This window comes from Cynocephalus volans, chromosome 16, assembly GCF_027409185.1.
Source record: "Cynocephalus volans isolate mCynVol1 chromosome 16, mCynVol1.pri, whole genome shotgun sequence".
Taxonomy (NCBI): domain Eukaryota; kingdom Metazoa; phylum Chordata; class Mammalia; order Dermoptera; family Cynocephalidae; genus Cynocephalus; species Cynocephalus volans.
Genome location: NC_084475.1, coordinates 8,834,677 through 8,853,169, shown reverse-complemented (window position 1 = coordinate 8,853,169; position 18,493 = coordinate 8,834,677). Strand labels below are relative to the sequence as shown.

Sequence of the window (18,493 nt, the reverse complement as noted above, 5' to 3'; positions counted from 1 at the left end):
TGTTGCTGGATTCAGTTTACAAAAATATCATTAAGAGTTTTATTCTATGTTCATGTTAGATATTAGTATGTAGTTTTCTCGTGATGTCTTTGTCCGGCTTTGATATCAGGTAATACTGGCCTCACAGAATGAACTGGGAAGTGTTCCTTCCTCCTCAGTTTTCTGAAAGAGTTTTCAAGGAGTTAAAATTATATTTTCTTTAAATATTTTATGTAATTTATTGGTGGAGCCAACTATAGTTCAATTCAAACTTTCTATCTCTTCTTGAGACAGTTTTGGTAATTTGCATCTTTCTAGAATTTGTCCACTTCATCTAAATTGTATAATTTGTTGGTATAAAATTTTTAGTAACATCACTTTATAATCTTTTCATTTTCTATAGCATTGATAGTGGCATCCTCTCCTCATTCCTAACTTGTTAATTTGTATCTCTTCACTTGGCTTGTTTGGTCAGTCAAGCTAAAGTTTGTCAATTTTGTTGATCTTTTCACAGAACCAATTTCTGGCTTCACTGATTTTCTCTACATTTCTGTATTCAAACCTTTGCTTTCTCCTCTAATCTTTATTATTTCTTTTCTTCTGCTTGCTTAGACTGAAGCTTGCTTTTCTTTTCCTGGTTTCTTAAGGTGAAGTATCGGTCACTGATTTGAAAACTTTCTTTTTGAATACAGGTGTTTAAAGCTATAAATTTTTCTCTAAACACTGCTTTAGCTGCATTCCATAAATTTTGACATGCCATATTTTTATTTTAATTCAGTTCAAAATATTTTCTAATTTCTTTTGACCCATGAGTTATTTAAAAGTGGTGTTTAATTTCCAAGTATGTGAAGAAGTCCCAGATTTCCTTCTGTTGTTTATTTCTAATTTACTACCATTGGGGTCAAAGAACATACTTTGTATGATTTTAATCCTTTTAAATTTATTGAGATGTCTTGTGGCCAAGCATATGGTCTATCCTGGACAATGTTTCGTGAGTGCCTGCAGTCATTGGGTGGGGTGATTTAAATCACCACCCAAGCCTCAGACTCACCCCTGAGTGGCACGAGTACAAACACTCCCAAGCAAAGGCTTTGAAGCTTAACTGAAACTGGCATCCGCCCACAGAAGATGAGACAAGACTTTTGCTCTGAAACAAATTGGGCTGATAGTCTGCAAAAATAAAAAACTCACCATTATACTAACAGGGGCCTCAGAGATTACATCCAGTATGTACTCTTCTGTTTTTATATTCTTTTACCAAGCAGGATTTTGAGATTCATCCATGTTGTGGGTATCAATAGTTCATTCCTTTTTACTGCTGAGTAGTATTCCACCGTGTATTCCACATCTTGTTTATCCTTTCACTTTCTGAGATACATAAGTTTTGGGCTTTTGTGAATAAAGCTGCTGCGTCAATTCTTATGCACACATCTCTGTCTCAGCATGTCTTTATTTCTCTTGGTTAAATACATCAGAATGATATGACTGACATATGGTCATTTTATGTTTCACTTTTTAAGAAAATTGGCAATTTTTCAAGGACACATGTACTATTTTACATACCTACCAGCAGTGTATGAGAGCTTTAGTTACACCACATCTTTGCCAGCACTTGGTATTGTCAATCAATCTTCATCATTTTAACCATTCACAAGAACGTATTCTAGAATCTTAGTTTGCTTTTAATATGCATTTCCCTGATGAATGATGATGATATTGAGCATCTTTTTATGTGCTTATTTGTCATTTGTATATAGTTTCCTGTGAGGTGTCTGTTCCAGTCTTTTTGCCTATTTTTAATTGGGTTATTTGTCTTATTGAGTTGTAAAATTTCTTTTATATTTTGGATGCAAATTCTTGTAAATATATGTATTGTGAATCTTTTCAATGATTCTTCGGCTTGCCTTATTTCCCTTTATTGTTTTTTAATAGTGTCTTTCAAAGAGCAAGTTTTTAATTTTGGTGAAATCTAATGAAGCAATTTTAACTGAAATGTAATTTCTAGTTTACAGCATTGTGGTAAAAATATGTGTTCTCTGACATGTCAAGTTTTGCAGCTATGTTGAGGATTTCTTTATGGTCTACCAAGTTTTGTAACTGTTCCGTGAAAGTAAGGATTTGATGTGCTGCCACTAAATAGTAGGAAGTAGAAATATAGCTGTTATATAAACCGTTATTTAGACCTCCTATATGTTTGGTTTTTGTCCCCCTGATCTGTCAAAGAGGGAGAAAAATAAATTAATGCATCCCATGACTATCTGTCAATTTCTTCATGTATCCCTAACATGTTTTCAAATTTGAATTGAGTACTCTTGCCTTTAGCATGCAAAAGTATGTCCCTTTGTCCAATTTACTGACTTTTACTGATTCTAATTTGTATTATAGTATCACATTCCATCTTTCTTTTTATCTGAATATGTGACATATATTCATCATCCTTTTAATATAATTTTTACGGAACATTACTTTAGTTGTGTCTTTTATAAGCTGCATATTCATGGATTTAAGTCTGCTAATCAATACCTTTTTTACTAGAAAAATTTAACCTATTAATGTTTATTATTACAATGATATACTCTGTCTTATTTGGGGAATTTTGTTGTGTTTCTGTTTCTGTTCCTTTGGCAGTATCTCCTCTCAAGTTCTGTTATCTTCTCAAGATTTTTATGAGAATGTATATCTTGTTACTTTTATTCATGCCTATGTTTATATACTTCTAAATTATTTTAGCCCATATTTCCCTAATTTTAAGAATCTTACAAGTCTCATGTATTCATGACAAAGAGTTTTAGCATACTTTGCTCCTCCAACGTTCTCACTTATCTTTGTTAATGTAATTTAGGGATTTAGATTAAAGTAGTTATTAAATTTGTATTTTCTACTTTATATGCCTTCTTTTTCAAGAATCAACTAACAGCATTCTATTTTATAATCTGATTTGTAAAAAATATTTAAATTTGTTTCTACTGTGTTGGATTCCAGTGTTCTTTCCTCATCTTTTTATATGATGGTTTCCCCAGGTATGGGAAGTCTTCCACTTCATCTCTGGATTGGTTAATGTGTTCGTATAACTTTTCCCAGAAAAGAAATAAGTAGTAATATATTATGTAAGCTCTTATACACAAGAGAAGTTTTTTATTGTTTTTGTAAAACCCGTTGGTCACGTGTAAAATTGAGTCACAGCATTTTCTAAACTGTGCATTATTTCATCATTTTTTCTAATTTATTTGCCAGTGTCATCCTGCCTAGAAACTTGCAGGACATTCATTTTACTCTTGAGGTTCAATACTTTTCCAGGATGTATGCAGGTTCCATTGTATTAATTTTACTTGATATGTGGCCTCTTATAAAGGTACTATTCAGAAATTTTTTTTCTGAATTCTACAGTAGACCGTTTTCAGAAATATGCTTTTATTCTGTGAGTGCTAGATGCAAAGCCTTTTCCTTGTTCTACAGAGTGTTTCCACATGTCCCATGTTGTTTCCTTGTTTTTCTCTCCTTACTTACCCATGAATTCTGTGATCTGTTAATATTACATTATCAGCCCCAAGAAGTACATTTACTGAGTCAAAGGAGATTGTCATAGTTGCTTTTTCTCAGAAAGTTGTACTGTTGGCCTTAGCACTTTCAAACACCTAATTTTTAGCCTAAGATTCTTAACAATATACTTAAAAATTCTTGCTTGGGTCCTCCTTCTTCAATATTTTCTCTATTTTTTTAATTTTAAGCATATCAGAGAGCTTCCTGTGCAGTTCCATTGAATATTTGGACCAGATATACATGCTACGGCCTGGGCCCTGATCACAGCAGGGAGCTGGAAAGAGATGCACATCCAAGTAGCAGAGACTTTCAGTCTCTGCTTTCCAGTACAAACTCTCAGCAGGAATCCAGCTTTTGCCTCAGGTAGTGAGTAGAAAACAGAAAGAATGAGATCTCAGACCCTACTCTCAGGGCCCAAATGCACACAAATAGGTATGAGTGAAAGTCAGAATTGAGAAAATAATAGCAAAAATAAACACAGTTCCAAACAGTAAACCCTACAGGGCTCAGTCAGATTCAAACATGAAATCTTTCTTAAAGACATTTCTACCACCCAGTGTGTGCTTTGGACTCTTAAGGAACATGCCTCCAATTGAAAACAAAATCACCACCAAGTATTGCATTCTTTCTAATCAGGAAAACTTGAAAAGAAACTAAATATACATGAATAGGGAAGATGATAAATAAAATACGATATTCATACGATAAAATATATTTAGCATTAAAAGGATTATACTAAACATGGTTGGAGCACAGATATGTAATATTAAATATAAAAGGGCAAACAAGAATAATACATAAAATCTGTTCGTATTTATACAGTTTTTGTTTAGAAAAACAAAACTATTATTTACGCCTATAAAATATATATGCATGTTATATATATGTGTACATTATATGTGCATATAAAAGTATAAAATAGACTGAAATAATAAACACTAAATTAATTATAATGGTTTTCTCAAAGGTACAGAGGAGAAAATAATGTGCTTAGACATAAATAACAAAGCAAACTAAAACTTCACTTGTAATGTAAAACAGAGTGTTAACAATTATTGATTCTTCATGATGGATACCTTAATTCCTTTTATTTTTTAACAAATTTTTAATTTTCTCTCAAAACTAAAAACTACCACTTGTCCTGTATAAGAACTGGAGACAGCCTGTGTCCTACTGAAATGCCAGTTGAAAATAATTTGTTATAACTGATCAATAAAACATTATTTAAGGAACACAAAAAACACAGATATGGTTAACTTGAACCCTTGCTCTACAGAAACTGATCAGTAATGGGATTTTTCTTATACTCTGATCCATCCTCTGAAGGGGAGATACATTGCCGTTGCTACATTTGTAGAAGGAACTTTCAAATGATCTCATTCTGCCTTGCTTTAAGGATGAATCAAGAGGTAATAACTCTTTCACATTTTGAATCTCTGACCCAATTGTATGGGTAATTTTGATAAAGTTTTTTTTTTTTAAGTGAAATGTTTCTGTCATATTTAAGATGAGAATGTACCTTCCTACTGAGATAGTGACTTTCAAAAAGGATGGTATGGCTGCCTCCCTACCTGCTCTTTCATTTCAGCATAGACTTTTTCTGAGTTCAGTTCCACCTGTCGCTTAAACTCTTCCAGAGCAGCATCTGCCTGCTGGGCCTGCAACTTCTGAACTTCAGTCACACGAGTTAGTTGCTCCTCTTTTTCCCTAGAAAAGTTTAGAAAAGCTTTAGAGTTAAAATACAAAACAACTAGGCTTGAATGAAAGAACACTATTTCGCCCTCTCTAAAATAAAATTCACATTGGGCTGGCCAGTTAGCTCCATTGGTTAGAGCACAGCCTAATAACACCAAGGTCACGGGTTTGGATCCCCGCACTGGCCAGCCATGAAAATAAATAAAAAAACAAAACTTGGATTGCATTTTTTGATCCAAAGTCTATAAAACTTCACCTTAAAAAGTCAACAATAATTTGCCTCAGAAGAAAAAGAATATAAATACATAATACATATTCTGACGAGGGCAGTTTACTTTCAAAGATTTCCCTAAAAACAAAACTTTAAAACAATGTATCTCTAGCAACTGATGAATGAATAAACAAAATGTGGTATATCCATACAATGGAATATTATTTAGCCTTAAAAAGAAATGAAGTTCTGATATATGATACAACATGAATAAACCTTCAAACATTAAAATAATGAGAGAAGCCAGTCACAAAAGGTCACATATTGTATGACTCTATTTATGTGAAAAATCTAGAATAGGTAAATCCATAGAAACAGAAAGTAGATTAGCTATTGCTAGGGGCTGGGGAATGTGGGGAATGGGAAGTGATTGCTAAGGGATATGAGGTTTCTTCCTGAGTCATGGAATTAGGTAGTAGTGATGGTCGTACAACCTTGTAAATATACCAAAATCCACCAAATTGTGCACTTTATGGTGCGTGAAATATATCCCAGCTTTTTCAACAACCAATGTACCAATAGAAAAATGCATGTCTATCCACAGTTGGCCTGCAGGGTAGTTAACGCAGCAGAGCAACACCAGGGCCTGAAATTATTCTATTGGCCTCTAGGAGACTTGTCTAAAAGAACTGATAACTATCCCATTTCTTTATACCTTGAACTTAATTATACAGTCAAAAGGGTCCAACAAAACAAGAGAAATCTTTGCATGTTGCTAGAAGAAAAAAGTAAAGCCTTTAGTTTATAAATGTATGCAAGTTAATAACAGCTAGTTTTGAGTTCTGATTAGGTGCCAGGCACTGTGCAAAATTTTTATGTCTTCTCTCATTTACTCTTACAATAAGCATATATAAGATATACTGTTATATATACCATATAAATGTAATAAGCGTATATTATATTCTTACTATTAGAGAACAGAAAACTGGGACTTGGAGAATATTTCCAAGGCTCCATACCTAGGAATAGGTCAAGCCAGGATTCCAGTCCCAGCAGCCTGCTTCTACAGCACCTGCTGGTGCCTACCGTGCTATGCTGCTTTCCTGATTTTCCAGATGCCATAAGTAAGATTAACTTGGTTTGCTTTCCCTAAATGGGAAAGTTTACACATATATAAAACACTATCTTATTACTAACTGTAACACTGAAAAATGCTGGGGGATGGGGTAATATAACTCAGACAAATCAAATTTTAGAGAAACATCATAATGGGAGAAAAAGACATTTTCATACCCTGACGCTGTGTCTTTTAAGAGGCAGACAAAAAGTAATTTGAGCTTTTTGGAGTTACTCAGATCTCAGTTAAAAAACCCCTCTAAGACACAATAATTTCTGGGCTTTCCAATAAGAATACATATGTAATATGAAATATCAAAATACCAAACTTTCTCCCCGCAAAATTGAAAACCTTTCTCAAAGCTTAAGTAGCCAAAAGAGTGACAGGAAAAAGTGTCACCTAGTTTCCATTTCAACAGGACTATCCTATCCCTTTATAATGAGATAATATATGCATAGACTAGCATTTCCTCTATGCTCTCAACCGCCCCCTACCCCCACCCTGACCTCTATGATTGGTCATGGCGTTATCTGCAAATAAGCAGCTCTTTGTATATGGTCTGAAAGAACACACTCTGTGTCTTTTTTTTTTTTTCACTTTAAGTACCACCTGTGTCTATTTATCTTTTCACATCCACCCACACATCCATCCACCTGAAGATAAGAATAATTATTGTACCCCCATGACAAACAAAGCAATTTTTCTACTGAAATCCTTCTTCCTCCGTGAGTCTGTTTTATAGGCATAGCCACCATCTTTATGACCTACAGGATTTAATACTGCCCCAAAGTATGTGATGTCCTGCATAAGAACTAAGCCATTCCAGATTATGATGCATGCCAGATGTGGCTCTCAGTAACTGCATTTTACAACAATAGGGTGCAGGCTTCTGGGACTTAATATTCCAAGGCCTTAATATCAGTAATGCTTTTTGCCACTTAATATTAATACTGGCTCATAGACAATGGTAATTAATAACTGGATATCATACTGGAAACTGATTCCAGGGGCATCATTACATAAAAGACGGAGCACTCTGGTGGCTACAGAGAATCTTAATTTGATCTAGTGCATTTTTACCCTTCCTAATTATTCTGCCCAAGAAGCAGGAAGCCTTAAGTTATATGTAGGGTTTCCCTGGCACAAACATTGTTTGAAAATTCAAACATTTCAATATTAAAACAGCATATGGGAACAACATAAAGTCATGTAAATTGTATTGGCCACCATGGTCTAGGCCTGGGTTAGCAAATGGATACTCCCTGGTGTGATGTTTCCAATTGACTAGAAGGGGCTGTGTAGAATGCTCTATTAAAGGGATTCTGAGAGCAGGCTCAGAGGGAAAGGCTTCTGTGTTTGATGAATGTTAGCCCCATTGCAGGATGTTGGTGTTAGGGCAGTACAAGAGCTATTTCTCTGCCACTCAGAGATTACAGTGACTAGTTTATCCTACATTACTTTTTAATTTTTGAGGCCCTCCTAAAAGAACTTGGAAAGATATTTCATAATTAGTACTAAAAAGTATCAAAGATTTACCTTTGCTTCGTCAGTTTGTCTATAAGTAGAGAAGAAAGTACATTGGACAATATTTGAAAACTTTAAAAGTTTATATATCATATAATTTAAAATTATGTACCATTAATTACCCAAAAGAAAATTTGCTAACATATTTTGTAAAAATACATGACCTATGGCTGAAATACCAATTTTGTTCTATGCGTGCTGAAAGTCAGTTGTTTTATCTTTTTTGTGTAATAATTCACATGAGCCATTTAGTTAATGGAAACACTTTCAATTTAATAGGACAAATCTTTTCCTCTATATTATGTCATTCTTACCTACCAAGTTTAATTCATTTACTTTATAATTAACTGATGACCATATAAATCAAAGTTATAAACTTTAGCCATCATCAGATAGGTATGAGACAATTTTAAAATGTTAAAATAAAACATTTCACAGTAAGACACAATACTTGCAATTGATAACTTCTATCCTGATTTACAAATAGCACTTTGTTTATATTAAATAGCAAGCATGGAGAAATGTATGAAATCTCCTAACTAGTTTCCAGTCCCACCACACCAGCTGAGCTAATCTAATAGTAAAGCTAAATATCAAAGAAAGCCTCGCTCAATACAAATCAAAGTTTTTTGCCCAGTAAAACCATGACAAATACATTCAGCACTAATATTTAGGAATCCTCTGTCTCAATATAAATTAAACCTTTCTTAATTTAAATAAAGAGGTGATAATCATTTTAAAGAGGGATCCACTTTAATTTCTATAAGGTGATGAAGTAGAAGTAAAAACTTTGAGACTTTGAAACAAAGGTCTGCTCCTCACTATCATAAGAAAAGTGTTCTTTTTTACCATGATCCTAAAAAGTGCATTCTACAAGAAGCCAAAAAAAAAAAAAAAAGTGACTTTGAAGATTTTTTCAGTGGAACCGTGTATAAATGCATCATTCAAGTGCCTAAAAGCTGGGCCTCCATGAAGATAAAAAGGTGGGAAGAAAATTTGCTTTTTTGCTGATTTATTTATAAAATGCAGTGCATTTTCCTCATCTAAGTATAAAAAGGATAAAGAAAAAAGAAGCTACATTCTTAAACAACCACAAGCCAGCTCAGATTAAAGGATGTTCTGAAGTACACAATTATTCCAAAAAGGGCAATAAAATGTAGGGGACTAATGGACTACAGTTTAGTATTTCTTGAGCTTTACAAGCTAACATTTATATGTACAGGCCAACCTTAATTTGAAAATCTTCCTTTTGCACATTTCTGCACCAGTACTTTTGATAATGATGGCCATAACGCAACACATATTTATAAGGCTTCACATTACAGTACTCTTCATTTGCTGCCAGCTTGGCATTTCCATTGGAAACTCCAAGAAAAACAAAACAAAACAAAACAAAATCTTTAAACAAGTCTGAAAAACAGCTGGAAGAGTCTCCATTCCCTTTCCAGCTGGGCTAGAGAACCAGACTTTCAAGCAGCAGTGTTACCCACATTCACTGCTGCCAATTGGTACTTAAATTGATTAGACTGAATCAGTCAAAAACATTAAAAATAATACCTTTCACTTAGCATGGTAAATGAATAAACTGCTTTGGTCTCTTCTTCACTTGACTTCTAAGATTAGTAGTTTCTGCTAAATTATTATGAAAAATGTTAAAAATTATGGACATCTAAACATTTGATACTTCATGAATCAGAAAGGAAAGCCTAGCGAAATGGTCATTGGTATTAGTCTTAACACTGAAAAGATGGCAATACTCCCCAAATTAATTTATATACAATCAATGTGCACAGGGCCACAAGCCATAGAGTAAGGACAGCCTGTAAAAGACAGAAAAGGCAAGGAACAGATTCTTCCCTAGTGCCTCCCGATGGAACCAGTCCTGACAACACCTTCATTTTAGCCCCCTAAATCTCATTTTGAACTTCCGATCTCTAAGACAGTAAGACAGTAAATTTGAATTGTTTTAAGACACTAAGTTTGTGGGAATTTGTTACATCAGTGATAGAAAACTAATACTAGTGTTTACTAAATACAACATAGAGGGTTGTACAGGGTACCTAACATATAATATTTATTTAATATAATAAATGTAATATTTATATAATATATTTATTATATTATATTTATATTATATTTACATATAATATTTATATATTTATTATATTATATCACAGTGCTATGAGAAAAAAATGGGAATTGGTGATAGGATAAATTTAAAAGTTAAATCAAACAAAAGATCTGTAAGCATTATGTTATAGTCTTCAAGTATTTAAAGGTTTTGTTTTGTGATCGTTCAGTTACTTGAATACCTTTTAGTAGTATCATCAGGTTTAAAAGACAAACTAAAAAATATTCTTTTTCCAAAAGGGAATATCTATATTTAACAATGGCAAGTTTGAATGTGATAAGGCCCAGGGTGAAATTGCCCATAGACTATTTAGTTAACTTCAGACATCCGCCTCAACCAAGACACACCTGCTCAAATAAGCAAACTGTAGGTTTTGTTAGGGTAGAGAGTCAGTACAGTTACGAACCAAAACTTCTGGAGATGAATGACCAGTAAGACTTCCTGTGACTAAAGAAAATTTTGATTTTCCACGGTAAGTTCACATAAGATCAACAGCTGACATAGAAAAGAACTGTGAGTGGAGAATGAGGAATGAGGTGTTGTTAAAAAACCTTAGGAAGCCTCAGAAACTATCGAATACTTCAAAAGAAAATGCCACTTCACAGATAAGGTGACTATTTATGGGAAAGTTGTGAGGTTTTATCATAAGGAAATGATGCTGCTAAACATTTCCACACTGCTCGTATACTGGGTATTCCTGGTACTAGTCCAATTCAAAATACAGAGACAATGTGCTATCCTGAGTCACAGTGTGGGCAGTACATAAGATAATCATATAACCAGTCAAGCCTAAAACGCCAAATAATTTATAAATATGTCCTTAGGTATATATTGAAAGATAAAAAAGAGTGTTTCTAAGGATAAGTAAAATTATATTTAAATTAGATATTTTAAATGGCCGTGGCAAACCTGAGATTTTCTCCTTTCTTTTTCCTCCTAAATAAGCTCTGTTGAGCTTATAACAAAGTCATTCAACCTTTCACTGACTCATTCATCAAACATTGGTTAAGACCTACTATATGTTAAGTGCTAACGTACACTAAGGAGGAAAGCTGTATGAGAAACCTGTCTTTCTAAGAGGGCCCCATCAAGAAAAGGAGGAAAATAAAGAAAATACTAAGTATTGTAACAAGGTATGGACACAGGACCTTGAAGAAACAGAAACAGAGAGGGTTCAGACAGATCTTATTGCCCTCCATTTAATGGAAGAGATGGGTGTTTAGGAAGCAGATCTCGATTGTAGGAATCTCTATCCTACTGCAGTGGATCAGAATAACTTCTCACAAGCCCCTCAGGGATGAGCGGACCTAAACACTACAAGAGCAGTACAATAGAGCAAAGAAAGCCAGCACACTTCTCAGCATCAGAAGGAGATAAATCATAATCCTGGCTCAGATAGAGTAGCACTGATGACTACAGGTGAACAAGCAATAAGGCTCAAAAAAAACTGTGGTGACACAGGACTAAAGCAGAGATTTTTCTCATCCTACTAAGGAAAAAGCTCAAAAACGTATGGTAACAGCATGAAGAAGTCCTATGAAACACTCTTCTGACAAGGACCTTTTACTGTCAATGACTTAGACTTAGCCAGAGAGCTCGCCACCAGGGTCAAATTCCAGTCTTAAAGAACCATGATTGCTTGAAGCATGTTAGTTTTGAACAGGAATGAGAAATCTTTTCAGCTACCCCCAAACCTCTAAGAAGATATGGATTTCAGCTAGGAGGTCCATAACTCCTTCGAAGTCAACTGGATTTGAATCACGATTCAAAAGAACTGGTTCTGGCATCCACCCCTCAGCTTTCACTCTCAGTAACTCAGTTGTGTTCTAGGAGCTGAGAAAAGAGTCCTGGCAGCAAATTCTGTAATCTGCTCTGTCAAATACTACAGAAAATGTAAAAGAAGTATAGGAAATGATTCCTATCTTGGAGAAACTACACTCTAACTAAGGGAAGGAAAAAAAATTCAAGGAAAAAAAAATCAAATAGTAGTGCAAAATAACATATTTAATTTTGTGACAAATTTTAAATTCTATGGGAATACAAAGAAATGTAAAGAGGAGTAACAGTCTGTATAAGAAAACAAATCTCAGAAGATCAAATTTGTGTGTAAAGTAAAAAATAAAGCTAGGTAAGTAAATTTAATGAAAGATATAAACAGTTTAAAGTTTTACACAATAATTTTGTGCTAAACTTTCACCTTTAATATGGGCCCACAAATAAATCAAATGAACTCTTACTTAGCAAACAGAAAAGCAATTAATATTTTTATGGTAAAATAACAAAATCTTGAAAAAATGAACCTTAAAGATAAAACAGCTATGGCGTATAGTAAAGAAAAATTCCTTTAAAATCTTTAAATTCTTTAAACCCCCCCAAAATCCCAAATCTAACATTTCCTTTTATGTGTCCTATATTTAAGAAACTACCAATTAAAACTTACATATATAAATTCTATATCGTGTATGCAAAGCTTACATACATACCCACTAAAATTTTTTATTTTAGAGGCAGTATTATGTCAGTAAATAATAAGGAAATACATGTTCTTCCTATAAAATCCCAAATATTTCAGAATAGATGCAGGACGACTTCTTATTAGGGAGAGGAAGAAAGACAGTGTAAAGTCATTCAAACAGAATGTTAAGTAAACCAAAGCCAGATCAAAGGAATAAAGAAAAAAGGCTGAAATGTGAAGCTGAAATATTTATTTCCTTCAAAAACATCATCCATGCCTTGTCCCTGGGCAGTTCAGTATTTCAAAGTAGCTGAAAAATATTTCTCACTTATATTTATCACTATGCACAAATAGATAAAAATTTTAAGAAGGCAAATTTTCTCCTTATTTATCAAATATAAATGTAATATTTATCATGTGAGAGAAGTTTTTCTGCATTTAATGGATGATTTCTAAGTGCTGTGAAATGTATTTTAAAGTCACAGTAGATATTTTTCATTACTTTTAGTGAATGATATTGCTACAAACTAACATTTGCAATGTAACCATAATTTTTAAACCTTTGCAAATGATGAAGTAGAGTGGACATTTACTGAGTGCCTTCTCTGTTCATTACAGTTTAGGGCACTTCACATAAAACACTAAAATTTAGAAGAATTAAGTGATTTGCCCAAGTTCACATAATAAATGGCAGAACAAGATAGTAAACCAGCCCAGCTGACTTCAAAGTCCAAAGGAATTTCACCATATCATGCTATTTCTTTAAATATGTACATATATATTTATTTTTACTAAATAATTACTTGATATTAATTAATTGAATTTGCAATTAACTCCTTATTGTAATTTATCCTTACATAACAATATTTGCATAACTTTTAGAACATCTGGAAGCTAAAATGTTCATTAAGCATTTACTTAACTCCTATTATATACCAGAATCTGTGCTCAGTACTAGAAATACAAAAACAATCAAGATATTGTCTCTGCTTTCAATAAGGGAAAGAAGACAAACTCTATACTATTTTCAGTGTGATAAAAGCTACACAATGATATGAACACAGTGCTAAGAACAAAGACTCGAGGAACTCATTGTGCCTACAGTACAACAGAAAAGCTTCATCAAGGATTTGTCATTTTGTTAAGACCATCACTGAGAATGTTTAAGAGGTGTAACATATATTATATACATATGCATATTATATAACTATATCTTAAAATTATACGTACTTATAAAATGCACATGTATTTGTAAAATACATATTTGATATTTATAAAATATCTTCTATTTTCCTCGTTACCATCATACTTTCCATGGTTTGTATAACAGGAGAAAAACCTTATGCAGAAATTAGGATATAAGAAAGTAATGTGAAAGTTAACCAAAGGATAAGTAGGATTGGGTAAAAGAGAATAAAGGTTAAGGGCATTCTAACATAAAAAAAAAAAAAAAAATGAAGAAGCTGTGAAAGAGAAATACAGTGGTTAATTCAAAGAAGAAAACCATGGCCAGTATGAATGAAGTATAGAGATCAGAGACAGCAGGGCTTATAATCAGGTAGAGAATTACCTTTCCATACTGAAATTCTAGAGGTGAAAACCACAAATGTGCAAGGTGAAAAATACAATGGATGTGATTAAAAGCAGATAATACGCTGCTAAAGAAAAAAATTGGTGAACATGAAGACATAGCAATGGAAACCAACCAAAATTAAGCACAGAAAGAAAAAGAGAATGGTAAAAAAGAAACAGAGTATCAATGACAGCTTTCAGCAATCTAATATATGTGTACTTACAGTCCCTAAAGGAAAAGAGATAGAGGTATGACAGCAAAAATATTTTAAGAAAAAATGTCTAAAAACTTTTCAAATTTAATGAAAATTACACCTGCCGATCCAAGAACTCAAAGAACTTCCAGCACATGAAACACATAGAAAACTACAATAAGGTACATCATAATCAAATTTCCCACAACCAGTAATAAAGAAAAATGCATGTTAAAAGCAGCTAGAAAAAAAGACAAGTTACACAAGAACAAAACTAAGGATGACAGCAGACCTCTCAATGGAAACAACGCGTGCAAGAAAACACTGAAGCAACATCTTTAAAGTACTGAAAGAAAAAAACTGCCAATTTGGAATTCCTCATCCAGTGAAAATATCTTTCAAAAACAAAGGTGAAATAAAGACTTTTCAGATACACAAATGATGTAATAATTCATCACCAAGAAATCCTCACTACAAAAAACATAAAAGGAAGTCCTACAGGTTGAGGAATAATGACATCAAATAGAAATGTGGGTATACACAAAGGAATGGAGATCACTAAAAATGATTGCTACATGGGTAAAATATAAGATTTTAAAAATGGTATTAAGTCTCTTTAAAAATAATCCAGTATTTAAATAAAAATAAACATGTAGTGTGGGGTTTATAACATGTAAAATGCATGACAAGAACAGCACAAAGGTCAAAGAGAAGAAATGGCAGTAACAATTATAAGATTCTTATAGATGAACTAGTATAATATCACTTGAAGGTAGACTGTAATAACTTTAAAATGTATAGTCTGAACTCTAATGCAACCAATAAATAACAAAGCAATTAGTTGTAGCTAACAAGTTAATAAAGGAGATAAAAAGAATAATAATAGCTAATCAATCCAAAAGAAAGCAGAAAAAAATGAGAAGAAAAATGATAGGCAGATAGGACAAATAGAAACAACCATATGATTTAAAATTAACCAAATCATTAGTCATATTAAATGTAAGTTGTCTAAATAACCCAAATAAAAGGCAAAGATTGTAAAACTGGTTGAAAAAGCATAAGCCAAATACATGCTGCTTAGTAATAAAAATTCCAATAGGTTAAAATTAAAAGATATACAATACCAACACTAATCAAAAGAAAACTGGAGTGGTTATATTACTATCAAAGTAGATTTCAGAGCAAAGAATATTGCCAAAACTAAGATAATTTCACAATTATTAAGGTGTCAATTTATCAACAAAACACAAATGTTCAAAATATAGGAAGCAAAAACCCATAGAACTGCAAGAGTAAATAAACACCTGCATAATTAGTTATCTCTATCAATAATTGATAGGACAAGTAGACAGACAATGACAAACAGCAAGGAAAAACAGGATTTGAATAACACTATCAACCAACTTGACCTAATTGACACTTATAGTACATTCCACCCAACTACAACAGAATATATATTTCATTTCAAGAGTGCAGGGAACGCTTACCAAGATAGACCATTTTCTGGAACATAAAACAAGGATTCAATAAGTCATGCAATGCATATTCTCTGATCACAGTGAAATCAAATTTAAAATTAACAACAAAAAAGAGAAGACTTCTGGGAAATCTCAAATAATTGGAAACTAACACTCTTCTATCTAACCCATAGGTCAAAGAAAAAAAATAAAATGAGGAATTAGAAATTATTTTGAACTGATAAAAATGAAAACAAAATATCAAAATTAGAGAGATACTACTAAAGCTGTACTTAGATAAAATTTTATAGAATTAAACACATATTAGAAAATAATATATAGGTTTAAAAATAAATGGCATCAGTTTCCACCTTAATAAACTAGAGAAGGAAGAGCAAATTAAACAGAAAGTAAGTAGGAGAAAGGAAATAAAAACCAGAACAGATACCAATAATATAAGAACAGAAAAACATTGGAGAAAAATCAATGAAACCAAAAGCTGGTTCTCTGAGATCAATAAAATGGATAAACCTCTAGGCAGGAAAAAAAAAAAAAAGACAATACAAATTAATAATATTACAAATGAGAGCAGTTATGTCACAACAGGGTCTATATGCATTAGAAGGACAAGAAGCCAATACTACAAAAGAGTTTTCAATCCATATACAAAATTAACTAAAAAATTATCATAGTCCTAAATGTAAAACCTCAAACTATAAAACTTCCAGAAGAAAACCTCTGTGACCTTGGGTTAGGGAAAGATTTCTTAGATATAACACCAAAAGCACCACCCATAAAAGACCAAATAAATAAATTGAACTTCATCAAAATTAAAAACACCTGCTCTTTGAAAGAAACCATTAAAAGAATGAAAAGGAAAGCCAAAGTCTGGAAGAAAATATATGCAAACCATGTATCTGATAAAGGACTGGTAACCAGAATACATAAAGAACTCTCAAAAAGCAATAATAAAAATCAATCAACCCAATTAAAAAATGGACTAGAGATCTGAATAGACTCTCACCAAAGTAGATGTACATATGGCAAACAAGGACATGAAAAGCTTTTCAACATCATTAGTCATTAGGAAAATGCAAATAAAAACCACAATGAGATACTACTCCACAACAGTTAGAATGGTAAAAATTAAAAACACTGACCATATCAAGCTCTTGCAAAGATCTGGAGAAACCGAAAAAAAATAAAAATAAAAATAAAAATAATATATATATACTATATGCTTCCATTTATCTAAAATTCTAGAAATTAAAATATAATAGGAAATCAGTGGTGTCCTGGATATGATGAAGGCAGAAGGGATGGGCCAGAGGTTTGACATAGGAGAATGAGAAAACTTTTGAGGGTGATGTATAGGCTCTCATACACATCTTTTTTTGTGTTGGTTGTTTCGTGAGCATATACACATGTCAAAACATATGAAACTGTACACTTTAAACATGTAAAATTTATTGTATGTCAATTATAACTCGATAAAACTAAAATGGTCCCTAAATATATGAAACGGTTTATTCTCACTTATTATAAGAGTACTGCAAATTAAAACTACATTGAGGTACAATTTCTCACCTACAAGATTTACAAAAACTTAAAAACTATAACAACACATTCTACTCGGAAGACTGTCAGTCAAAAGGCACTGTTATATGTAGCCAGTAGAAATTTAAATCAGTATAACCTGCATGGAGGGGAATTTGGCAATATATAACAAAAGTACATATATGTTTACCTTTTGACCCCGTATTCCTACTTCTAAAACTGTGAATATATATACTCCAAACAATACAAAATACATATCCACTAGGTTTTTCATTACAGCATAATATTTAATTGCAAATACTGACAACCCGTATGCACATATGTAGAATAGTGGTTGTATAAACTATGGTTCATCCATACACTGGCATACTATGCTGTTGTGAAAAGAATGAGTAACTTCCAGGTTATAATAAAAAAAGCAATGTGTGAAAGAGTGTCCATACCTTTTGCGTAAGAAGGAAGAGGAAACAATGAGATTTGCATGGATCTGCTCCTTTGTGCAAAAACAAACATGGAGGGGCCGGCCCGTGGCTCACTTGGGAGAATGTGGTGCTGACAACACCAAGGCCACGAGTTCGGATCCCATATAGGGATGGCTGGTTAGCTCACTTGGGAGAGCGTGGTGCTGACAACACCCAGTCAAGGGTTAAGATCCCCTTACCGGTCATCTTTAAAAAGAAACAAACAAACAAACATGGAAAGGATCAAACAGAGACAAGTGAGACCCTATATGTATAGAGGAGTCTGGAAATGGAGATAGGAGGACAGAAGGAATGAGGGTGGGACGACACTTCTCTGCATATACCTTATAGTACAGGTCTGATTTGGGGGACCATGTTAACATTCTACTTACTAAAAAAAATCAAAATGAAATAAACAAGGATGGGAGACAGAAATCCTTAAATGAAATACAAACAGAAACAAATAAACCTTAACTGTATTTCAAACAATTAATAACATAATCACACTGAAGAGGGAGAGAAATAACCAAATTAACTTCTGAACACAGATGTTTGGATCATATGCTCTTAGGGTGAATGCTAAAAGGACTCGAAGGAGTA

The 18,493-nt window shown here is 33.0% G+C and overlaps 1 protein-coding gene across 4 annotated transcripts in view; it reads right to left on the bottom strand.

Moving 5' to 3' along the window:
- Positions 1-18,493, bottom strand: part of CEP112 (centrosomal protein 112) — a 539,861-nt gene that overhangs the window by 294,218 nt on the left and 227,150 nt on the right. For all 4 annotated transcript variants that reach the window (XM_063080878.1, XM_063080876.1, XM_063080879.1 and 1 more), the window contains one exon: positions 5,091-5,226. In XM_063080878.1, the coding sequence (XP_062936948.1) occupies positions 5,091-5,226 (136 nt within the window). The remainder of the gene's footprint in view (positions 1-5,090; positions 5,227-18,493) is intronic.